Source organism: Anas platyrhynchos, chromosome 1, assembly GCF_047663525.1.
Source record: "Anas platyrhynchos isolate ZD024472 breed Pekin duck chromosome 1, IASCAAS_PekinDuck_T2T, whole genome shotgun sequence".
Lineage (NCBI taxonomy): Eukaryota > Metazoa > Chordata > Aves > Anseriformes > Anatidae > Anas > Anas platyrhynchos.
Window position 1 is genome coordinate 12,952,790 of NC_092587.1, and position 25,552 is coordinate 12,978,341.

Consider the following 25,552-nt stretch of genomic DNA (forward strand, 5'->3'; position numbering starts at 1 on the left):
GAGTAAAGTACTGACTGACGCGATCAGGTCATAGGGTTTTTGCTGTTGATTTTTTTGGGGCCAGAATCTCACCCTGCATGAAAAAAACATTTCTTTAACAGATAAACTCTTCATAAGCAGCATGTTCTTTCTCCCTGAGAGTTTCTTAGGGAGGTCTGACTCTTAAATTCAAGTGCACTGCTTCAGTTAAAGGTTTAATCCTGCCAGTAACTATATTAAGACACCATATATGTAACACTAACTCTGCTTCTGTTTTTCTTCTTTGTTACTTTAAGATACATCTGTAGCACTTCATTGCAAGTACTAGGAAGTAATCTTAGTTTATTTGATGTTTTGAAGTATGTAGCACTATCCTTTTTAATATAGGGTTCTTCTCTCATGGCATATATATCACTTTTAGATTGAAATTCATGTAGTACCAAGGTTTTTCTAAATGGTTTGGGAAGGCTTTCCCTTGAGGGGACAAGCTGTGGTTCTTCTCTGTGCAGCTCAGAGAAATCTGGAAACCCAGCTGGATTCTGGAGGGTCTTGGTTCTTGGGAAATATAACTGCAGACAGCAGGCTCCAGTAGGATAGGGCTGTCCTGCATTCCCCTCTGGCTCAATAACACTAAAACTCTCCAGCTTTGCTAGGGTTAAGGGAAGAGGTGAGGCCTTCAGCAAGGTATAGTGTGCTTCAGCTGTGGGTGGATGTTTCCTTTGGTACCAGCGAGGGGAGGGGAGACTGTCAGGCAGCAGGAGTCATAAAAACAGTGCTCAACAAAGTGTTATTTCTTTTAATATTACTCAAATCTCTGAAGATTTAATAAAGACAATTTACCTAGCTCCTTAAAGGAGATCTATGTATGGGTGATGTTGCTGCTGTCCAGCACCTGTGGAATATCACACCGAGCTTGGAGTAACTCCTTTCCTTCTTGGACTTTTGACAGCAGAGTCCAGCTGCCTTGTGTGGTGTTCCAGCTCTTGCGGCTGGCAGAAGAGGGTAAGATTTAGCTCAAGGTTGATCCATCTAAATGTAGGTGTCTGCTCACATACTAGGTGTCAAAGATGTTGTTACAGTCAGCGCAGATCTGGTCAAACCAGGGGAATTTAGAGAAATGGCTGCTTGTGGCCTCTGCCTTGGGAGGAGGTGTGTGAGGTGGAGAAGGGGGCCAAATGTTTGCCAGGCTCTAGTGAATGAATTGGCCAATGACTTGAAGGAGGATTCAAACACCTAACCCTGAATCTGGAGGTAAAGCCAACACCAAAAATGTTGGCTGTTGTTTCTCTTTCCTGATTCAGGGAATGAAGTGACCTCTGCAGCCTTTGTGGCAGGAATGGCTGGGTGACAAAGGCTGAGAACTAGGGGTAGCAAACTGCACAGCTCTGCTGCAATTTTCACCTCTGTTATGCTAGCCTGAAGGAGGTGCTGCTGCCCCTTTATTTTCCTGTTCTCTCACCATTATAAAGTAGACGAATCTCTTTCTTCTTGAATGAGTCAGGCTGCAGAAGGAAGAGCCAACATCTGGGTTCTTTCTGTGTTGAGAGGATTGCTGACATAATCAGTTTGCTTTAATGTAAGTGTGGTTCATTCGTTGTTTTTTTTCACACTTGCTATGGGCAAACTGGAAGATGCTTCCTGGAGTGTTTTCACAAATAGCAAATGTGTCTTAAGGTGGTGTTGCATTAAATGTGTGATGCTTCTCCCAGTGGAAGTTGTCTGTAGCATGTGGTATACAATTCTTTCCTGCCCCTTTCTTTTCTGTTCTTGTTGTGGTGACAAGAAGAACGTTGACCTACTGGAGTGAGTCTAGAGGAGGGCCTTGAGGATGATCAGAGGGCTGGAGCACCTCTCCTGTTAAAATAGGCTGAGGGAGTTGGGGTTGTTCAGTGTGGACATGAGAAGGCTCGGGAGAGACCTTACAGCGGCCTGCCAGTGCCTAAAAGGGTCCTACAGGAAAGCCGGGGAGGGACTCTTTGTCAGAGGGTATAGCGATAGGACAAGGGGGAATGGCTTTAAACCCAGAAAGGTTATACATGTAGGTAGATTAGATTTAAGGAAGAAATTCGTTAAGGATGGTGACACAGTGGACCAGGCTGCCCAGAGAAGCTGTGGATGCACCAACCCTGGAGGTGTCTAAGGCCAGGCTGGATGGGGTTTTGGGCAACCTGGGCTGGTGGGAGGTGTCCCTGCCCATGGCAGCGGGGCTGATGCCATGAGATGATCTTTAAGGTCCCTTCCAACTCAAACCATTCTATGATCAATACAAATTCCACTTGTCGGCTGGAACTGTTGGTACCAACTTAGATGTAAATTATTTGTTTCTGCAGCTGATGCAGACATACCTTAGGACAGAGATACCTTAATTCAGGACTGAAATTTTATGGCTGATAATTTTGTTTCAGGAGTGTAATGTTATTTCTAAATGTCTCTTCAGAACTAGAAGACCAAGTGCCTTCCTCCTGAAATCGGGAGGGTGGAGAACGAGCTTTATTTTCAAGTGTGTTTTAGAGTATTGCATAGTACTCTGGGTTTGAAAGCATCTGTCATTCATGATATTGAAAGTTGGCATAAAGGAAGATGTTTGTAACAGAGATAAGTGCTAGTGCCAGGGCTTCTCCTTTGCAAAGCTGGAACAGGAATCTTTGCAGGAAACATGAAAGCAGATGTATTAGCTTCTGCACTGGGCTGGACACTGATGTAGCCCTGCTACCAGTCTTGTAAAATGCATTTTTCAGTAGTAAGTACAGAGGATGTTAGAGTTTGACACATTTGGAAAGAATGGCAATTTGTGAAATCACTTGCTTAGCCTTAAGCTAGCAGGCCTGAAGCCCGTGTCTTAACATAAAGGCATTTTGTTTCCCTTGTTTAAGCTAGAAGTCAAAAGAATTTTGTCACAGCCACAACAGTAATGAAATACTTAGAAATAGACCCTTGAGGAAGAGAATACTCAGGCTTTTGTTTTAATTTCACAAGGCGAGATGCCATAACTTTGTAAATAACCATAGATTTCTACCCTTTCCCCCCCACCCCTCAAGCTGCAATTAAAAACAATGATGTTCATTGTTTGAGTACAAACGATGTGGCTGGATTTAATTCTGACAGTTTAGCAATTTAGTGCATATACCTAGAGCATATTGATTAATGGATTTCAGCTTGATTTTCAAAACAAGATATGCTGCAAGGCACAATTAGTTTTTTTTTTTTTAATTAAAACATAGTTTGAAGATATAAGGCATATTAAAGAGTACCAGAAAGTTAAAGTTTTGGTCTGTATAGCCTTAGAGTGTCCCAAACATTGCATGTTGCTATCGATAAGCTACAAAGGGTGTATATTATGCTTCTTTTCAAAGGCAGCAGCCTAATGGTCTCATTTGAGCTGTGAAATACTATTTAAAGGCTGAATATTGTTTCCTAAGGTAGAACTGAAATCCTTTTTCCAGCCTGCAGCCAGATCTCCGGAAGCTGTGTTTGATGATGGTTGATGTTTCTGTGCTCCGTTTTGGCGTGATGACCCAAGTCTGTGAGATTTGGAATAGCAGCCTTAAATCTTCCCAAGGCCAGTGTAGTGTCTCCTCTCATTCCTGCAGAGAGGTCTCTTCCTTGCTAACTAAACCAGTTTAGAACCGAAGTAAGAGAGGCAAGTGGCATATGGCACAGCTGGTGGGCAGTGGATTGGCTACATTTCAGCTTTGTCACATGTGTTAGTTCTGAAAGGGGGAAAAAAAAGCTCACCACATTGTTCTCATTTTTGCCTCTCCTTCTTGGAATTAGATAATTAACTGCCTGTATTACAGGACAGGGAAGCGTATGAGGATGTTTGCCAAGGGAAGGGGGGAAAAGAGGAAAGAAGGGTTGGAGAAAAAGCAACAACTGTTTAAACGTGCGTGCACATTCAGTGTTGATTTGTTTTCATCTGTAGGGAAATCAGAGAGAGACCCATATTGGATTGTACGACCTTCAAACTAAAGAAAATGAGGTGAGAGCAAAACCGTGCTTCTGACTGGTGAGGGCAGTGCTATAGGATTTTAGATTTTGATGCCTCGAAACACAGTGTGTCAACTCCTTAAGCATTTAAATGTTTTTTTTTGAAATGGAGGAGAGAAATGAAAGGTACTCACATGATGCTCAGCAGTATTAAGATTACAGAACATCTTGGGAGTAGTAGTGTCGTGTTTGGAGTCTTGATTTCTAAACAACCAGTTCAAGGTCCCCTCTTAAACACAGCATGTTCCCTTAAAAGTAAATGATTTTTTTGTATTGTCATGTGTGCCTCCTCGGTCTGTCTGCTGCTACTATTTGTGAGAAAAAAAATTAAAACTGAATAATGCACCACAGTTCAGTGGTTGGAACCGTGATAACGGGTCTTTGCAGGTGTCCCAAAACAGCATGAAATGGGTAAGATTTCATACTTATGTAAAGCTTTGCTGTACGGCTCTAGTGGCAACTAGAGCTCAAAAGAACCATTAAGAAACAAACAAATGAGGAAAAGGAGAAGTGACAGAAGTGAGGCTTGAAGTTCGTCTGATTTAAGAGGAATTTGCTTTAGAAATGAAAAGGTGAACAGCTCAGTGATGATTTCCTAAGGAGTAGTAATTAAATGGTTATCTTTATGTAGTTAAAAATAATTTATTGTTGCTAATGTATTTCCTTTATAGCACCTCTATATGTTTGAGAGAGATCTGCGCATAATCAGTTGTTCAGTCAACAGTGAAAGGACGTTACTGGGTAAATATGTTTCATTATTCATTTTTTTGTCATCATTAAAGATGATTTAGGTTATTTGTGTGATGCATTTGAGTTTATAATTACATATGGGTCTGTTTTGAACCCTGTGTTACTCGTGTCAATCTACGCATTTGAGTGGATCCATCACCAAAAAATGTAGGTAACAATCCTGTCATTACTGTTACAGTAAAAGAAAAATCTCCAACACCCCTTGCTCACTTCTCTTACCTGCATTTATGTATGTCTCCTACATCTGGGGGAGCTTCTGTTGCTTCTTAAAATGCATATTTTTGTAAAATGTTTGTGATGTTTGCTCTCCAAGAGTATTCAGTAAGATTAATAGCATGCTTGCTGTGTTCTTTTTCTGGATTAGCGGTCAGCTTCCGTCAATACACAGAGGAAGAAAGAGTGAGCCGGCTGTTACAGTCAGGTACTACAAGTGGATTGTTTTAATACTGTTAGAAGTATTTTATTCTTTCTTGTTTCTTTTTTTTTTCTCTTAGTGATAAAAGTGTATATATATATATAAAAAAAAAAAAAAGACTTATCTAAAACATGTTCTTTTTGCAGTATCCAAATATTTAACCTTGCTAATTGAAATTCATCCCATTAATAATGTGAGAGTCCTGAAGGCTGTGGATAGCTGCGTTCGAGTACAGGTAAATCATTCAAATAATCTAAATGCAAACCTTCTTAATGCAGTGTGGACAAAGTGATAGAGTCCAGAAAAGTCTCATGTTTCTTGCAAGTGTTGTAAGGGAGATAGAGATAATGTAACAAAAACATTGGTACACTAAAAAGATGAGAAACCTTGTAAAATGTTAGAGGTAGGATTTATCTAAGGTGTAGGCTACTTTTTTCCCCTCTCTTCAGTCTCCCTAAGCTTGCAATAGTGATTGATGACTCTTAGTCTGTAATAAAAGCTGTTCTTATTAATTGAATGTCATGCATGTGCTTGGCTTTATTTAAATATATGTTAACTATTCAGCTAAATATTTTAAATAAGTGCTGTAAACAACTGTAGTTACTTACTTACTTTTGTGAAACTTTCTGTATAGTTCCTTTATCCAGTTGAAGGCAGAAATACTTCTACAGAAAGTCGCCTCTTGCTAGTTTCAGAAGATAAATGTGAGTTAATATTTTGAAAGTACATTGTCATTCTTCTCCTTTAAGATGCCCATCAGGGATAGTTTTTTATAGTCATTTATTGGGGAAAAACAATGAAAAGAAAGTATGAACTATTCTAGGTATCCTGAATGTCTTTCAAAAGCTATATGCTTTAATGAGTTTTTTTTCAGTGTTGGAAGAATGGACAGCTTTGCATTTTTTTTTTCTTGGTTCATGCATTCATCAGTCATCGTAAATTCTAGAAAAGCTACATTATACTTTCTTAATTGCCTGTAGAAATTTAGAATAGCCCCATTGATTATGACAAATGGATTCTGATTTAATAGCATGACAAGGGGATAAGAACAGGACAAAAGTTCCTTGGATTTGGCTTAACATTGCATGTTGAGCCTCATGTAGTGGGAGTTTCAGCCTAGTAAGTGAGAATGGATAGAGGGGGACACTTGCAAAAGGCAGGCTTGCCTTTACTCTTATCAAAGACTGACATGGCTTTTCCCATCTTTTTGTAGAGGCCTGTCTTTTCTGCTAAGCTACATGCCAATTTTTAGGTAGCTGGAGTTAAGTAGGCAGAGTTAATCTCATAATCTGTTCACTTAGGGCTTTGATCAAAAACAGTCCCGTTTATAAAATCTTTCAGATTGATTTTGCACCCCTAACATAGGTAGACTAGCAGTAACTGCTAGCAGCTTTGCATGGGAAGGCTTGCAAGGTGGTACTCCTGGTAGGAAGTGAAACAGGGCAAGGGCAGCATGCAGCTGTGCATGCTCTTTCTCTGCAAGCATCATCCTTTGCTTGGTTTGGCATGTTTCATGTAGCACTCTTCTGACAGTGCTGCAACGATGTGGGCAGAGGACTTTGCCCTGGGTGGTACTGCTGATGCCACCCTCTCAGGAGAGGAAGAGTCCAGGCCTCTGAGTAGGCACCTCTGTTCATACATCAAATATCTCTTGCACTGAGTTGAGCTTTCTTGGGTCTAATGGGCTCCCATAACATTCTAAGAGGTGAAATTGTTTAACTATATAAAAACACGTAAAAAATGTATGTTTTTACTGAAATGTTTTTTATTGTTTTAAAGATATTGAACAATTTGATATTTGTGTTGCTGTGGAAGAACACAAAGTGGTAAGTCCTGAAAAATCTTGAGTTTTGAGAATGTAAGCATCTATCCTTTAATTTTAGCTAATTGTTTTGTAACTTGGCAATTCATCCTGCTAACCACAAAGTTTGTTTTAAAAAATGTATATCAAGTAATCTATGAGGAAAGTAACTTTGTTTCTGAATTTGTCTGGATGTTAGAAGGAAGAAAACATAGGGTATGTTTATTTTTAAACCATTCAATGTATTTGTAGAGTCACCTTCCTGACTTTGCCTTCTGGGAGTCCAAGTGTCCCAGGAAAAGATTCATTAAAAAAAAAAAAAGACACAAAACTTAGAGGGGAAAAAAAAAGATTGGACCATTCACAGTACTTAGAGTCTAATATGTTTTTTGCCTTTCAAACATCAATTTATTTTCAGCTAACTGAATGTGCATGTTCCACTTAAAGCACTTATTATTAATAAGCATACATCTGATATACTAACAAATTGTGTTGCAGACCCCAATGTTTCATTTTATGGAGAAAATACAGGCTCTGGAAATACTTGGTAGTTGGAGTACCCTAGAAACTTCCTGATCTTGAACCTGAGCATCTTGCACACAGCAGAGGTGGCCCTTGTGCTGCTGACATGTAGCATATTCCCTTCAAGCACCAAAGTATTTGAGCCTCTTCTGTCATTGCTCTTCTCTTTAAAGCACAGTCTGTGTGTAATCATTACAAAACCTTACTTGATGACCTCTAATGTTCTTTCTTTCCCTTTAGGTGATTCAAAACTCAGGTCAGCTTCCAAGAGCCAGAGTTGCAGATGATCTCATTTGGGCACAATGGGATATGACGGAACAGAGACTCTTCTACATTGTTCCAAAGGTGAAATCAGTGTTATTCTAGTGGTTTTGTTCCTGTCTGTCTCATAACAGAGAAGCTTTCTGAGAGTGTGGTGTAATAATAGTGTGAGTTTGGTTTCCATTATAGGCTGTCTTGTTATTGTCTCAAACAACCCAAATCAAAAGCCAGGCTTGCTTGGACAGCCATTTGTGCATAGTAATTGCAGGAAGACTGATAGTCTCAGTGCTTCCTCTAAAAATGGATGGGTTTGTTAGTTTTCTTGGCTTTAAAAAGGTCTTTTGTTCAAAAGGATCTAAATCTACTAAAAGTTGTGGGAGTGTATTGCCTCTTTTACAGAATTCACATCTGAAAAGTATGCTGTACACAGGCTTACTGAATGTACCAAATGAGTTCAGTCTTGGCTAGAAATGCTCAAACTCCTCACGTTTTTTTTTTTTGTTTGCTTGTTTGTTTTGCCTGAAGGACTACTTGCATTTGATGTATTCTGCATAAATGAAAGTCTACTTTTCTCAGCTTTTCTTAGCTGCCAAAGAAGTGTTAGGAAATAACAGGAAGTGAACCGTGATGGAGAAACACATTCCTGTTTTTGTTTGAGAGATCCTTTTTGAACTGACCAAAATAAGATATGGTTCCTTTTGCCACACAGGTAGCTGTGAAGAAGTTTTTGTTTAACATTCTAGAATGTGTGTGTGTGAGACACATAATGCTGTGTTGAAGTGAGGGCCCACGCAATTTTATATGATTGGTAGATAATGATCTGAGACAGGAAGGAAGTATGTCAGAGTGCTATTGTGGGGGGTTATATGTGGTTTTTAATGTCTTCTTTTGTCCCCTGACTTCTGCATATTTGTTAGCAAAGCGTGTTAAGTGTGTAGAATGCTGGGGAATCCACTTTCCAGTCTATATGATGTGCATATTTTTAATTAGTTAAAGAACATATCCTCTTCATTCTAGGAATCAAGGTGTACTTTAAAATGTGTCCAGTTTTACCCTGATGGAAGTTTTAACTCAATAGTAAGTAATTAGAATTTTATTATATGCTAGTTTTGAGTTGGATGTAATTTTATCTTCCAGGCACTGATAATGAGATCAGTTTCAGTATCTGTTTAATCTTCAAAAACAGACGTTTTGCAGAGGGAAACTGGTTTTGTTTTTTCCTTTTTTGTGTGTTTTGTTTTTTTGTTCTTGTTTTGTATTCTTTTCAAGAATTCATGCATGCATATTCAGATTGCACCATGGTAAGGTAATTTCAGAGGAATTGCACAGATACTGACCTAGAAGTATGTGATACTCATGGTAGTACACTGATCCTATACTTGGGTATTGAAAATCAGGATTATCAAACACTAGATAAAATCTGTGGATTGCTGAGGCAGTTTTCAGTGAGACGGAAAAATCTGTTGCTGTCAAAAGACAGAGAACATAAAAACTAGAGATACTGAGCATACAAGTACCACTAAACTTTTATCCCAGGTGTTAAAATTTGCTCTAATAGAAGAGGTTAACTGTCTCACAATTGACACGCGTATCTTCTAAGAGTCTTTTGTGACTTGTCTGAGACAGTAAGGATTATAGAGGATATAAACTTTTTTTTGGTCTTTGTTAAAATGTTGAATCTGTTGAAATGTGTGTGACACATTTTACTGGGCCGAAATGTTAAACATAGTTCAGTAATCATCCTGATCTCACTAAATAACAGGTTTGGTTTTGGTTTGTGATTAACAGCTGGAATCACACCTGGATATTTCTGTGACTGACACACGAGTAAAGTAAGGATCTGTTTGTTTTCCTTTTAATATATAGAGTAGTATTTTATAAAGTGAAGTAAAATGTGGTTTAGAACCATAGTATCTTTGCTTGGAGTTACCTATTTGGGACTGGAACATAAGAATAATTTGATTGACACTTTTTTTTTGTCCAAACCTCCAGCTCTTCTCATTTTCATCAGTGGTAAAATGTAATTTAATCCTTGAATGCTTTTTTGGTGCTGTTTTCAAAAATGATTTGTCTAAAGAGCTAGCCATATGTTAAAACATCATTTCTCCGAGTATTTGGTACCTAGTTAAAGAGAGTTGTTTCAGTCTTGGGCATGCTGTAGTAGTGATGTGGAAATTCCTGTCAAGGGAAGCTCTCCATTTTTAATTGCTGTTACATGTTTTACTGGGCAGTTAACCAGACCAGTAGCAGCTTTTTATTGTCCATGAGGCACTGCCTGTGCTGTTCTTGTTCTCCAGCATGCTATTTCCAGGCAGCCTGCAGTTTCAAAGGCTAAGACTCATAGATTCTGACTACAGTGACTGCATCCGAGCTTGTCTCCTTAAGGCTCTATTAGGTTCCCTCTTAACTGAGGAAGAGCAGGATAGTTTGTCGTAATTCATCCCATCCTCATCTATCTACAGTTAGTTGAATTTATGTTCCAAAAGGGCCTGTTCAGTTATCTGAACAGTTAATGATATCAAAAACTGAAGGTAGCTGAGTAGCATCCTACCCAGAATGGGGTGCTCAGGATGTCTCAGCACTATGCAGAACGCTCAGCATAGTGCTCCTGCACATGCAGGTTGCCCAAAATGGGCAATTATACTGTTGTTGTTAGTACCGAAAAAAAAAATCCAACTCTAAGAGCTTCAGTACTTTTTTTTTTTTTTTCCCCAAAATTCTTGCAGAAAACCTCAGGTGAATCTCACTACGGGAGCCAAATTCTTTTGGTAAGGGCAGAGGGTAACCAAACCAACCATCCAAAAACCCCCAGCCCCAAAAAACTAACAAACCCATCCAGACTGACTAGAACTATCTGTTGTACGTTCTGCATGGGAAAACTAGGACTTCTAGATCTTAAAGATATGAAAATATAACTGTAATGAAGCTGTGCCACAGGTAGTTCAGGTTGAATGTTAGGAAAAGGTGCTTCAGTGAGAGGGTGCTCAGGCACTGTGACGGGCTGCCCAGGGAAGTGCTCATGACACAGAACCTGATGGAGTTCAAGAAGCATTTGGATAATGCTCTCAGACACCTGGTTTTTGAGCACGTCTGTGTAGAGCCATGAGTTCACAGAATACCCGAATGGTTTGGGTTGGAAGGGACCTTAACGACTGTCCTGTTCCAACCCCTGCCACGGGCAGGGACACCTCCCACCACACCAGGTTGCCCAAAGCCCCATCCAGCCTGGCCTTGAACACCTCCAGGGATGGGGCATCCACAGCTTCTCTGGGCCAGGGCCTCATCACCCTCAGAGTAAACTTCTTCTGAGTATCTAATCTAATTAATCTCCCCTCTTTTAGTTTAAAGTCATTCCCCCTTGTCCTATCGCTGCACGCCTGACAAAGAGTTCCTTCCCAGCTTTCCTGTAGGGCCCCCTTTAGGCACTGGAAGGCCGCTGTAAGGTCTCTCCCAAGCCTTCTCTTCTCCAGGCTGAACAACCCCAACTCCCTCAACCTGTCTTTGTAGGAGAGGTGCTCCAGCCCTCTGATCATCCTTGTGGTCCTCCTCTGGGCTCATTCTAATACGTCCATGTCCTTCATGTGCTGGGGACCCCAGAGCTGAGCACAGGGCTCCAGGTGTGGTCTCACGAGAGCAGAGCAGAGGGGCACAATCACCTCTCTTGCCCCGCTGGCCACGCTTCTGTTGATGCAGCCAGGACATGGTTGGTTTTCTGGGCTGCAAGCACACATTGCCGGCTCATGTTGAGCTTCTCATCCACCAACACCCCCAGGGCCTTTTCCTCAGAGCTGCTCTCAATCCGTTCTCCACCCAGCCTGTGTTTGTGCTTGGGATTGCCCCGGCCCAGTTGCAGGACCTTGTACTTGGCCTTGTTGGACCTCATGAGGTAGCACAGGCCCACCTGTCAGGCCTGCCCAGGTCCCTCTGGATGGCATCCTTTCCCTCCTTTATATTGAGTTGGATTTGATGATCCTTGTGGGTCTTTTCCAACTTGGGATGTTCTGTTATTCTTCCAAAAAACATTAAAGCACAACCAACATGAGACAGAAAGAATATCATGGCATCACACGTTCCATGTGAGCATGATTTTTTTTTTTCTTTCCTTTTCAAGTACTTCCACTGGAATTGGTGTGCCTGCTTGCAGATTTAGGTGTAGCTTTACAGATACAAGAATGGTTCAGCTGGACTGCAAAGCCATAGAATTCACAGGCATAACAAGTGACAGGATTTCTGATACTTCTTCAAAACTCAATTGCACATCAAAGTTGGAATGGTTGGGTTATGCTGCAAGAAGTGCATATGAAATCATGCAGTTGTAATAAGAATTGTTGGTTTCTGGTAACTTCACAGTCTTGTGATTCTTATAGCTAACAGTATCAAGCTGATCGCTTAAAGCCCGATTTAACTTGCATTAGAGAATGTTTGATTATAGTTCAATTAGTATATTTTTATTATATTGCAACTGTTATGGTCTTTGTGTTGTGATGAGTCATTGTGGATGAAGAACTGATTTATTTAATGGTCTTTATTTGCTCATAGACTAGTGAATTTTGGATATGATGACTGCCAAGACCAAGATGTTACATCCACATCTTTGAATCTTCGGGTTTTTACAAGTAAAGCAGGTAACGAATAAATACAAATGTCATATTGTAACGTTCCCCACATGTAATTATCATATAGTGTAATCATAATTGATTACTAGGAATTTCTTCGTAATACATTATATACATGTATAGTTGTTACTCTTTGCATGTGTGAGACTTCTTTATTCCTTTAGAGTATACGTGACAGATAAGAGGGAGAAGGCAAGTAGTTTTGTGTCCCAGGAGGAATCAATAGCTCTTTACAGATTGGAAAGTTTTCTAGCAATACCCCTAGGGGAAAAAAAAAAAAAAGACAAACATTAGCTTCTGGTAAGTATACAGTTTAGTCTTTCACATTTTTGGTCTTTCTAAATATTTCATAGAGGTTAACCACGTTAACTTTTAAAACTACTCAGTGTATTAATCTCTAACCTCATTAATAAATGCTTAATTTTAAGTACACAGCTTTTTTATTGTTTGGTTTGGTTACCCTCTGAAAGCTGTATAACAAGTTAAGCTGAAGATTACTTGGAGTTTTACATATTAACACTGAGACAGTGACTTAGAAATTTTCTGGTAGTTCAGCTCCAAAGAACTGATATAGTGCACCCGTACAGCAAAATGTTTCTGATTAAGCATTTTCTTGTAGTTTCAGAGCAGGGGCAGTCCTGAAGCTTGGTCATGTGTTATGTTAGAGCCATTTAATGTTAAAGCTGACCAAATATGTGTTTGAAAGTAAATGCAGGGAAGGTGTTGGTGAGGTCTGTTGTCTGGGTATCTGGCATTGCATGTAACCGTGTTACAGAGTTCATGTGCATAAATGGAGCATCTACATTACAGATTGCAAGAGTTTGACATAAATGTCAGTATGTGATAGTGGGTCCAAGTATGTGATACTTGGTATGTACTGAGCATGTGATACTTAGTGGTTTAATACATATTTGTTAGTATGTTCCTTAAACCTTTAGGATATAGGTTTTAACCTGCATCCTAATGCATCTTAGAGCTTTTTTTTTTGGTTAAAAACCAGTCTCAAGAGACATCTGTTCATCACAGACACCTACAATTTCAACTTCTAAATTAGACCATACAGCCAAGCAGAGTATCAGCCAAGCAGATGGTATCTGGTTTACCTTTGATTAGTCCAGAGAGTTGTGTAGAGGTGTGATGTGTCGCAATAGTAGCTTTGTATCTCACTTTCTAAGGATGCTTTTGTGCACATGGGTAAGTTGCTGAGGTATTTGCCAGTTGCCTTGAAGTGACCATGAAGGCAAGTCAAGTGAAATACAGTTTCCTTATATGTTTTTTTTTTCTTACCAAGGCAGACGGTACACTTAAAGATTACAGGGAAGGAATTAGAAGCAGAAGAAAGCCAAGTTTCCATCTAGCAAATGTAGATTAGGTTAGTTTTTCTCCGTTAGCAAGACTGAGTATTTTTATGTGCATTTCATATACAAACTGCCTGTCTAAGAATGGAAGAGGTTATTGATTCATATACATGTTTCCTTTTAAAGCTATGCTTTGCTAGGGTTTGCTTAGAGTCAGTCACTTCCTTTTAGGCCAGGATGAAATTGTCTTCCATCAAGTCTATTGTTTGATTACCCTGAAATAAAATGCTATTTTCCATCTGGCAATGCAGTATTTAAATTGTGTGGAACCTTTCTCATGCTGAACATTGTGCTTAATGTAAAACACATAATTTGACATTTACTAAGTTTATTGTATGTGGCTCTTCACTAGTTGTTTTTTGAAACTGAGGATGACATTGCACAGTTTATTTGGAGTAATTGCAGTTCAGAACAAATGGTTTTGGCAGTGACACCATATGTAGTTGTTCAAGGATGGTGTGGGTATGTGAACTGAAATTCCCTCTTGTCTTTCTTGCTTACGGTGATTTACAAGACAAGACTGCATTCTCCTTGGGGCACAGACTATGACTTCTGTGGAACTGCTAGCATGAACTGCTAGCATGCTTCAACTATCACTGCTGATATCCTATTTGTATCATTTAGCTATCACTGGCAAAGAATGATTGGCATAACTTCTAAATGGAATGTTCCATGCAGCTCCCCATTTAATGAACTATTTTTGGCTACTGCCAATCTGATCTCTGAATGAAATCACTCTTTATTTCTCAAACTGCTGCAGTAGAAGAAAAGTAGCCCTGTTCCTTACACTTGGCAAAACAAGACAAAAAGTCTCCAGATAAAAACTGCTGTGTACTTCTAGATTAGCTTACATCAAGTAGTTCTAGTCTTAGAATTAACTTTATATGCTCAGAATTCAGTAATTCTTCAAACAATACTTGGCTGTTACATTTTCTAATGCTTTAGAAGTTAAATTTACTTGGTATTCCAAAAAAAATGCAGGTAGTAAGATGAAATAAACACTGAGTTACTCTCACCTAACTTTAGCTGCCTAAAACCTAAGCATTTGGACTCTAACTATGTTGAGAAATAGGCATCTACAGGGGATGGTTGCTGCTATCTGTATTTTATCATTTGCTTTGTAGAAGGAATCTAAAGGAGAGATGTTTGCATGGCTGAAGTTAGCTGCAGCCAGTCATTCTTAAGCCAACATAACTAAACAAAATGAGCTAATCCAATGTCATTTTTGAACTGCGGTGCTCAGATGCCATGTTGAAAAACTCCTACGGCCTTGCATCCTAAGGTTCTGGACAGAAAACAGGAATTTGAAGTTAGGAAAACTTCCTGTGTCCATATGTATTTCATATGAAACTCTTTGGTTTTGGTGGTATGATGTTTATAAATGAAGCAGCAGAACTGCAGTTGTTTTCGTAATGTTGCTGAATGTAGTAACTGCTACCCTATATGAGCAGAACTTTACTTTTAGATGCTGTTTTTTCTTTGTTGTGGTTGAGATCTTTTTGTTTTTCCTGTTATATTTGGACAGACTTATCTTTTCAGAAATATCTTCATCTGAGTTATCTCACATTATGGCATTTAGCTCCAGCTCGTCCTGTTTGCAAAGGCTTTTGAAATGGACAGATTTGGTCATGCAAAGGCAGAAAGCTTTTACCATATAGGCGCAATAGAAAGATAAGCTTTCCCTGAATCAACACAACCCAGCTCTAATTTGCAGAGAGCACTGGTGAGGAGAAGGGAGTTTGTCTTGCATTGCCAGTCTCTGGCTGCATTAATGGGACTGCCAAGGCAGTCTCAGATATAACCTTGCTTGGACAGATGAAAACATATGTGTCTCAGATCAGCAACTGTGTTTACAAAGCACCATTTGATATTTTCTATTGCTTGTAGTTCAGTTTATTAACGTTTGGACCAGGATCCTGGTGTTGAATGTGTACGTCCCAGTAATAGCTCCCCATAGCCACTGTTGTTGTGATCAGCTTGCATATACACCCACCAACACTTCAGCCTGAACAAATTGACTTGCATTCACTTGCATGCTGCACAATTTACAGAACAGTGTATACAGTAGCCTCCTGCATTCAAGAAATACATTTGTAGTGTTGGAAGGGAGCTTTTGGGAATAAAACAGCATTGTGGGTTGCTGGAGCTTCTCCAATCTTCCTCATGAGTCCTGATGCTGCTACTTTAAAAATTATGCATGCTCTGACAGATGCCAAGTGCTCTGGCAGCATGCCCTGTCTGTTGTCTAAATGACTTAAATATCCAAGCAAAACTGTTTCGAGCTTCCCAACAAGATTCAGGCAGCTAAGAATAAGCAGGAGAAAGTATTTACCTTCCCCAGAAGCGTGGAGTGCCTCAGCCAGATCTGTATCACAGTCGTGGTACAGCTCCGTGCACTAGGCATGTAACCAAATATAAAATACCTTGGTAACAGTGCTTTGGGGACTTGTGCTCTTTCTTTTTGGTGCCTTTTTATTTTAATCCCTCATATATATAAACTTTTTTTTTTTTTTTTGAAGAAGAATATTTGCTTTACTTTTTTTCCTTGAGTGATAAACTTTCAGCAAAGGCAAAAGGTGAACGATTATAGCTGTGGCCTGTCTTTCCCAGCTGTATTGGGACAGTATGGTTTGGAAGCTGTTTCTAGCATGCCAAAGCAGCTTGCCCCAGAGCCTTGGAGGTAGGAGACTGAAGTTTTTGTTAGGAGATGGAGGGAGGACTACCCCCCAACAGGGTCAAAGTGGTCTGTCAGTCTGATAGGGAGTTCGTGTGGATGCGGCAGGGGGAACCATTCCTACACAGAGCATCTTGGCTGAAATAAACTTGTGACAAGGACTGATTTTTGTCCTTAAAAAGGAATCGCAGCTCTTTGGGCTGGAAAAAGGGAGAAGTGACTGTGATGTCTAGCTCTGGTAGCATACCGTGCTGCTGCCAATATGAAATTATTATTTAGAAAGCAGACAGACCATGTTTGTTGTTCCATGAGTATTTGGTAGTCCCGTAACAGAAAATATCTAGAGATTGAAACAGACTGAAGAGAGAGAGGCTTGATCAGTTTTCTGGCTGCAAGAATAGCTTCTTCTGGGAAAAGCTAAAAATGTGCTTCTTTAAAGAACAACAACTGGTCATGTCAGAACTCAGGGCTCCATTGTGCCACATTGTCTCCTCTGGTCTTCCTTACTCTGTGTTTCCCTAGGTAAATGATGGTTGGAGATGCATAGTCTGTATTTCCGTAACCTTTACCTTTTTTGAGAGGTTGTTATTGTTAGTTTCTAATTTAAAACAGCCTTGCTTTGGTTTTGTGCATTGTAAAGGTGTTGTAAGTATTCAGGTGGACTAATCAATTTTCTTTTATCTTTCTAGGAGGCTTGTGTGTGTGTTGCAGTCTAGCCTCTGATATTCCTGATGTAATAATATACTCCATATATTTTTTACATAAAGGTAAGATTGACCTGTTGTGCTGACTTCATTATATCTGTATGGAGAATGTCACTTTGCTGGAAGAGTTGCAGAATGCCTTGCAAAACAAATAGCTACCGAAGCCTGCAGACAATAAACTACTGTTGCTGGTGTTCTAAAGACAGCAGCTGCATTTGTCTGCAGACTCATCTTTCCTGCTGTAGACTTCGTGCCTGATGCTGAATTAATAGCTTCAAACCAGTGACTTCACGAGTGGCTATTAGTTGGGTCTCTTATTTCTAGCCAGACTTTCTGACATGCTGAGCGCAAACAACATCAATGAAATCTGTGGGAGCTGCAGGTGTGTTGTACTTATGCCATAAGGCATTTGTATGGGAAATAGAGCCAACAGCTCTTAGCTTGAATGTCTGTTCAGAGTCCCAGTTCAGTGTGTCATTTTTCACAGCAAGAGGTGCAACACCCACAGGCTTAAGAATGGTAGCTACGTAAGTGGTGCTCTAGCTCTGAATTTTAAGTTAGATTTTTTTTTCTTGTTAAATAATGTTCTTTGTTAGTTTAATTATTTTATTCTGATCAGAGGAAAACATTAGCAAGATCTTTCCTCGTTTGATACATGGAAGAAAGGTGAATTAGTTCTGAAGTGAGAAGCTGCACAGTGTGGAGCACCTGTGTTGAAGTGGACAGCAAGCTTCTGTTTTACTTGAAGTCCTTGTTTTCTTGTGTCAGGAAAATCTTCATGTGTCAGTTGCACTAATGGTACTTTGCTGGAACATTGTGGGGTTGGGCTATCTGCATTTTTGGCTTAAAGGCATTAACAATCTGGAAAAGTCAATTTTGTTTTGTGGCAGCACTCTGCAATGTGCTGATCTGCAGGGAAGGGTTGGCTTCCCCAGATGTTCTTGATGTGTAGCTGAAGGGGGGGGTTGCATGGCTTGGAGCCAACCATGCCTTTGTGCATTTGTTTCTGTACCAAGAAAAGAGTGAGGATAAATATGGTGACACCAACCAGCTGCATCTGAAGTGACCTTTAAGGAATGGAGTTGCTTGGGGCAGAGATGTTTGTGGATTCACTTAAGATTCATCGGTTGTGGGAGAGAATTATAAGACTGGTCCTGAGGTATTCCATAGAAGCAGCAGGGTATGGGGAGTGTAAGCTGCATTTTAGAGACATAAGGACTCTGCTGCAGTGTCTTTACACTCAAAAGGAATCTACCCCTCAAAGGAGGTCCTAACAGTTTCTTGCTGTGACATAAACACCAACATGGTGATGCTGCAGGTGTGGTCTGTAGTGCTGGTAGTAGCTTGCATGAGCGTTCAGGTTGGCAAGTAACAGAACAGGGTGGTGAATGCTGATTCATTCCAAGGAAACTTCAGTCAGTATTTGGTGTGGAAAAACTATTTTTTTTAGGTATCCCTTCATGTGTTGTGTTGCTATTGGTCTTAGAGGTCTCACTTTTTTTTTCTTTTTTTTTCCCAGCAGAGAGAAAACATGTCTCTCTGCTAGTGTCAAGAGTCCCTCTGGATGAGTGGCATGGCTCATGATCTACGTTTTTCCTTGGTAGTTCTGCAAACTGGGGACCTATTTTAACTTGAATTTTCATGCAGTATTAAGTAGCATCCTGATTGTGACACCGTTCAGCCTTTAGGATGTGGCAGCATGGGGAATCAGTCATTTTCTCCCTAGCTATTTTCACCTCAAGCTTTTCTGAGAGATTAAGGAGATTGAAGGGATCTGTGTCATTCTTAGTGGGTGCCAGAGGAGGTTTGGTGCAAGTCTAGAATAAAACAACAGTTGTGCTGGTGCAAAGCCCATGCAAGCACAGTGAGTCTGAAATTAGCATAGTTTAAACAAATTTGAAATAAACCGTAGCAATAGGGCGTGCAGATGAACAAACTGGAAATTTTAGAAATCATTTGAAGGACCACCAAAATGTGAGGTACAGGTATGTAAAGGATTTGTTTATTTTTGGGGCATTGATGTTTTTGTACATGTTTGCTCTGAGTTGGAATGCTTCTTTAAACATGAACACAGACTGCGTAGTGCATGGCCAATTTCCTCACCCTAAAGAACTGCATTGTGTGGGTGCAGGTCTACTAAGTACACAGCAACTCTGTGCAGTATGAAGTAAATCCATCTGTGCAGACAAGCCCGTAAAGCAGTCTTAAAATATCACTGTTTGGGTATATTGGCACTGCTGAATTTTCTAACTATAAAGTTATACTTGGCTTATAACAGATGGATATATGTATTTTTAAATATATTATGTTTCCCTAGGTTATAGCAAAACTTTTACAGTTTCTCTAGAAAGAACAGCATCTCATCAATTGAAGGAAGTGGCCTTTTTGAATCTGGGTAAGTTACTCATGTTATTTCCCTGTGTGCCTGCCATTCTCTGTCCCCAGCAGGGAGACAAAGGTCTAACCCTTTTCTAGAAGGAAAGGATTTTTCTCTTGGCTTTAAGTAGTTAAGCTATTTTGCCACACCTTTTTTTTTTTTTTTCTTGCTTAATTTTTGTATTTGGCGTTTGATATTGCAATACCTCACTGTTAGTAAGCAACTTCCTCTGAAATTGACTCAGCTTCTGCTCTGGAGATCAGCTGCTGAGTTCTTGAGTGTCTCAAGCCTCTTGAAACCTCCCCTGGAAGCCCAAATGTGTTGCTAGTATTTCCTGTGTTAATACAACAGCAGCTTTTAATTAACTTCTTTTATATTTCCTAGATATAATCAATTCCATCAAAGAGAAGTGGGTTAAGATGGGACTCATGTGAAACAGCCTCTTAAAGCAAATAAATGAGCAAGTGCTAAATTGACCACTGTTATTTCTTTAAATAGACTACTATGTGGCTGCTTATTTGCCTGGCCAGTTCCTGCACCTCCTGAATATTCAGCATCCTGACCTACTGTGCTATAGTTTATTTCTGACAGGTATAGTAAGACTGCTACATGAAATGATTTTATAGATATAGTGGAAAATTGTTTAAATCTCGTAACGGGGAAGTTGTGTTTGGTCAACATTTTCAGAGCACTATGCAATAAAGGAAAAGAGGGACTGAAAAATAAAAGCAACATTTTTTCTATTTTCCATTTTAAAAAGTTTCTGAAATGACACTTCAGACTTGATCTATTATATATTTCTTGCTTGTTATGAAGTGGACCTTTTGCTGAATTTGAAATTCTTTGCTTTAGTTTCATAGTTCCCCTTCACCCATCTTTGCACACGCTTCTCAGTCCTCTGCTGTTCTTGAATTTCACATGGAGATGTAAATTTGATTTTACATTTCCTTCCTCCAATTGAGTTGCTCTAAATGTGTGTGTTTGGAGGGTGTGGGGAAAGGAAATCTGTATTTCCTTCACCTGATCAGGCTGATGCAATTTGATTTAGTCTCATCTGAGAGGCACGTTATTTCATTTCCAATAAACACCTCTTCATGGGAAGTGGCTTATTTTTGGAAATGAAGGGCCTTTGTTTGAAAACAGAAATCCATTCTTCTAATTGGGTGAAGGAAAGGTAAATAATGGGGACTGGTGCAGGGGCATCACATGAGGCTAATACCTGTTTTAAATACCAAATTAAAAGCTCTTCTGCTAGAGAGGAGTGAAAAGCATTGCTGTTACATGGTGGGCCTGATTCCTCTTATTCAAAGGATCTGTAATCCTGCTGTAATAGCAATGTGGTGGTGAACCTTAGTGCTAGCATAAATAAAGGGGTTTTGACCTGCTGGTTCAATCAGTAATCATAGAGCAGAACCTTTCTCTTCCGGCCACTGGGAGAGATGGTAAGTGGGCTGCCAGCACAAGGTTATATTTTTATTCCTTTTTCTTCTCAATCCTGTGTTCTTCAGGTGAGGATGCAAGAATTGACACGCTGCAAAACGGCTCCATCCAGTCCCCACTCATGTCAACTATCTTGGATGGCTGCATAGGGAGAATATATGCAGTGAGCATCAGTGACAGTGCCTTATTAGAGTTCCTACAGAAAAGCAAACGAGACAGCGAGAGGTTGGCAGCTCTACATTGTGCTCTTCTGTGTGTCAGAAGTACAGCTGACTTGGAAATGAAGGTGAGAAAAAGAACCTTCTCAGAGTTCTTCCCGTGAGTGATGCCTCATACAGAAGGGAGTGAGGGCATGATATAAGTCAAAGAAAAAAAAAATCTGATCCACATGTACTATTGGTAGTGCCAAGAGGCTCATCAGCAGGGGTGTCCCAGGTCCTTTATCGGTGAAAGCTGTCCTGAAAACATTTATTTCTGCATCACTATTTCATGCAAAGAGTTTTTCTGAAATAAAGGTTTCTACAGTCCATTTCAAGTCCCTTACAACGTAAGCTTAAACAGAGATATGTGACAAATGCCTCTGTTTTCATCTGACAGATTATTTGTTGGATTTCTGAGAACCTGTCAACGTGTCATTCTTTTGATCCCATTCAGGAATTTATCGTTGGTAAGTATTTCTTTTCCTGCATACTAAATTTTTTGACATAACCTAATTATGACTTAAGGAAAAGCCACAATGTCACAAACTGATTGTCATCTTCTCCAGTTTTTTAGTTATGAGCTGTGTTCACTGACCTGCATATTGTGGTATTAGAGACAATTTTAGTAGTTTTGAAGGTGTATAGATCCTCTCAAAATCAGAACGGTAGCAGAATTTTCAAATGCATTTTTCTGTCTGGTGGGACAAATAGATTTATCATTATTTTAGGTCACTGGAGAGCAGATCCTCCATCTGCCTCCTGTCTTTGATAGCTGGGATGTAAATAACTGGGATTGGAGAGGAGGAACAAATCTCTTCCAGCCCAGCCTGAGCCATTTTTTCAGAAGGATTTGGCATATCAGGACATTCTCCTGTAATAGCTGATGTCTCGGCATAGTCACGGTGTGCACTGTGTGCATAGAGCCTCCATACAAAGGACCCCTGCAGTGCTGAGCTGTAGCCAAGCAGCTGACCCAGCCCTGCAGCCATCTGGACTTCCCTTCCTCCTTTTGTGCAGAAAATGGGACCAGTTCCACCATGGAGGAAGCTGTTTCAGAGACAGCAGCAGGATTTGTCCCTAAACAAGTGTTACACAGATAAGGAACTGACTGTGAAGCCTGTTCTTGATAACTGATGGTTTATACAGTCACATCTTTCTGAATCTTTTCATGTTGCATTCAGCCTCCCTGTATTCCAGAATGTGTTCAGAAACTCACAACCTGGATAAGCTTTTGCCCTACACATCGCTGCTTGACTGGATTGGGGTAAGATAACAGCTGGTGCTTTAATAGCTAGAGGAAGTTTTTTTCTGCTTTAATAAAACCTTTAATTATGTACATCCTTAGACGAGGTCTAAATCCACATCTGTGCTTTATGCACATTCTATACTGTTAAGTCTTAACCCACGTAGTGTTTTCCATGAATGCTATATTTTATAAATAGATAACAGCATTTATAAAATGAGAAGAGCTACTTAAAATGGAATGGATGATTAGATTTCCCAATTTTCTGATCCAGGTACTAACTTATTGATGATTTATACGTTTATAATGAATACTAAACATACTTAACAAGCATAATGCTGAAGTTACTTCCAAGACAACCAGCACCAGTAGAGTTAAGATTTATGAGTAAGCTTGCAGAAATAAAATAACTTCAGGCAAGATCCCACAGTTAGAGCGAACAGCTAATTTGAATTTTTTTTATGTGTAACTGTTCCAGTGTTGTCTGTTGCCTTTTTCTGAATGGGATGAATGAGGGAAATGTATTCCATTTTTCTTCTTGGCAAAACTGAACGTGTATTTTTGGCTAACTAGATTATTTTGCAAAGGAGACAGGTAATGGATACTCACTTAGATACATAAACAAGTTCATGTTTATGTGGACTGATTTATGTTTTTATCATTTGTGTATTTCTAGGTTATCCCTGGAGCAGTATGTACAACAGACATTATCTCTCTACCTGTGTTAGAGGTAAATTCTAGTATAAAAACACATTTATATTTGCAGGTTAGGAGCTGCTTTTCAGGGAGGTGGGAGCGGGGGAAATGGTGGTTCTGTGGAGAAGCTCAGCACTGACAAAGTGGTGACCCCACAGGCTTGTCTAAAAGAGGGGTGAACAGAAAATGTGCTGTTTGAGATGGCATTTACATTTACTAAAATACCAGTTATCCAGATGGATATTTGCTAGCTCAAAAGTGTATTTTTGTTTTCCTTTTCTGAACAGACTTCTCCCATTCAACAGGGAAGGTCCTCCAAGAATTAATTGCTAGTTTGCATTGATAACCTCTTCATTTGTGACTTCATCAGATGGAGGCAAAATTAACACAATGGTTGCATAGGATTTCTCACTACATATCTGCACTTCGGTGTGCTTGAGGGATATTTCATGGTGCTGTCATTGGTACCAGTGGTTCATGACCTTCTCGCTGTGTTTTGTCCAGAGCATCCTGTGATTGCACTGATGTCAGGGCTTTGGCTGGCTAAATCTAGGCAAATTCCTGTACAGCGTGGAAAAGGTGGTGAGCTGGATGGGGAGAGCACATGCTGTTTAGGGAGGAAGCTGTACTTTCCACTGAAAACAAGGCGAATGATTCTTCCCATCTTCCATTCCACTCCCTCAGAGAACTCCAGTTCAGAGAAACACTTGAATTTTTCCTAAGCACTCCCCACAAAATCTGAAAGAGGCTTTTAATAAGCCGCACGTTGTGGAGGGCTAATGTGAAGAGTCAGAGCTGAACCCAACAGTACTGGCAACATACAGAAGACTCTGGATACATGAGAATATTGTTTGTAGTGTTTTAAAGAGGTGAGAGTCTCCTGATGCTTACAATTAGCTTATGAAGTTTCACTTTTCATAAAATCTTCTTAAATTGGTGAAATTACCCTGCTAATCATTCACTCTTCAACAGTGCATCACAGCTGTGCTGCTACAGATTCACATGGCTGCTGTCAGGGAATTGGGCTTTGTGTGCTTTGCTTGGGAAGGCTGTCCTGAGAGATGGGACACCTGGGAAAATCAGATCTTGGGAAATTTCGTTGGTAGATAATCCCTGTAATTCGCAGAGGTCAAAGTTAGCAGGCATTTAATTTGTCTGAGATTGAACCTCAAGCCCCTGGGGGCAAATGCCTTTAGCAGCTATACTTCCTGATTGTGGAACTCATTTCCTATTTCTGTCTGAAACCTAAACAGATTGAAAAGGTCAGAGTTGAACTAAAGACAAATATTTCCTGCTACTTTTGACTGCAACTCTCTCTGACTCCCGAGTGAGGACAATGATGATGGTACACAAGGTAAGGCTTAATGCTTTGCCAGCTTTGTACTCCAGTGATGCAGAGCCACCAGAGCTCAAGTTCAGCTGCTCAGCTGGTGGAATTTCATTCCGTGCATGTTGTTGGCATCATGAATTCAGACCTAGGTGATGAATCTAGGTCTTTAATGTTATTTCTGCAATAGATCTGACAGCATTTCATAGAAACAATGACAAATTGTTGACTTGAGAAGCTTTTTGGTCTACTCAAGGCAATGAACTGTTGAGAGCCTTTGGGAGGACTATATCCGTATTCACCAGAAAAAAATTGGGCTATTTGGGTAAAGGTATATTTTATCACTAAATTCCTGTTCAGCAAGAGATATGGAGAGAATAGGTGAGAAAAGGGCAATGGTCAGAGTCAGATTGATGAAAAACTTTACATGAAGATTGAAATTAATACAGGTCTGTTTCTTCTTTTTAAACACAGAAACCAAATTTGAAGGGGGGCAGTTGGTTTGATCAGAAGGGGAGAAGAAAAGGGCAGGAGGAAGAAGGGAAGAAAATGGGAGGAAATCCAGAAGAGTGAAGATGTGTAGTGCAAGCTATTGCCAGGGAGCTCAGCACAGGAAAAGATGGATAGCAGCCTATCCATCTTGTGCTGAGTCACTGAGGCAAAAAGTGAAGTTTTATGGTGTGTGCAGCTGCATGGTTAGTGATGTGGTGCTTTCCACACCTTCACTGCTGGGTGACCATGTCACTAGGGTTCCCCAGGTGAGCACAGGTGCCTCTTAAAGGTTATCGGCATCTTTCAGCCCTTCACACAGGTATAGCAGAGAGCTGTCTTCATCTTCATTTAAAGCAAAGCTTCTTATGAAAGGCTTTATGGCACTTGCTTATGGATTGCAAACTATAAGCCCTGACTTTGACTTCTGGTAGCACAGTGTCTTTTAGGTGTCCATACTTAGATATGAATTTGACTCTCCAAAAATGTCAGCAAAATAACCACCTAAGACAAAGGGGTCTCTTCTTTCCTGTCATTGGCCTGATGATCATCAGGAAATAACAGATTCAAGTGATCTTTTTGACTTCTTAATGAGATGTAATACAGTGCAGGTTTTCAGTGGTGTCTGCTTTTAATTCTGAAGTCTACCGCTTCCTGTTACAGACTCAATATATTAAAGAAACTTGCTGTCTTGCTTCCCCTCCTACCACACA

At 40.0% G+C, this 25,552-nt stretch overlaps 1 protein-coding gene across 3 annotated transcripts in view; it reads left to right on the forward strand.

Annotated features, from left to right (window-relative positions):
- Positions 1 to 25,552, forward strand: part of GSAP (gamma-secretase activating protein) — a 46,727-nt gene that overhangs the window by 3,605 nt on the left and 17,570 nt on the right. For 2 of the 3 annotated variants that reach the window (XM_005013660.4, XM_072030397.1), the window contains exons 3-19: positions 3,902 to 3,958; positions 4,638 to 4,707; positions 5,081 to 5,137; positions 5,278 to 5,366; positions 5,766 to 5,835; positions 6,911 to 6,957; positions 7,695 to 7,799; positions 8,733 to 8,792; positions 9,504 to 9,547; positions 12,255 to 12,340; positions 17,053 to 17,130; positions 19,385 to 19,462; positions 19,943 to 20,035; positions 20,953 to 21,170; positions 21,482 to 21,551; positions 22,266 to 22,348; positions 23,004 to 23,057. In XM_005013660.4, coding sequence (XP_005013717.3) covers positions 3,902 to 3,958; positions 4,638 to 4,707; positions 5,081 to 5,137; positions 5,278 to 5,366; positions 5,766 to 5,835; positions 6,911 to 6,957; positions 7,695 to 7,799; positions 8,733 to 8,792; positions 9,504 to 9,547; positions 12,255 to 12,340; positions 17,053 to 17,130; positions 19,385 to 19,462; positions 19,943 to 20,035; positions 20,953 to 21,170; positions 21,482 to 21,551; positions 22,266 to 22,348; positions 23,004 to 23,057 — 1,359 coding nt within the window. The remainder of the gene's footprint in view (positions 1 to 3,901; positions 3,959 to 4,637; positions 4,708 to 5,080; positions 5,138 to 5,277; positions 5,367 to 5,765; positions 5,836 to 6,910; positions 6,958 to 7,694; positions 7,800 to 8,732; positions 8,793 to 9,503; positions 9,548 to 12,254; positions 12,341 to 17,052; positions 17,131 to 19,384; positions 19,463 to 19,942; positions 20,036 to 20,952; positions 21,171 to 21,481; positions 21,552 to 22,265; positions 22,349 to 23,003; positions 23,058 to 25,552) is intronic. The other variant, XM_038179964.1, reaches the window with a different exon arrangement.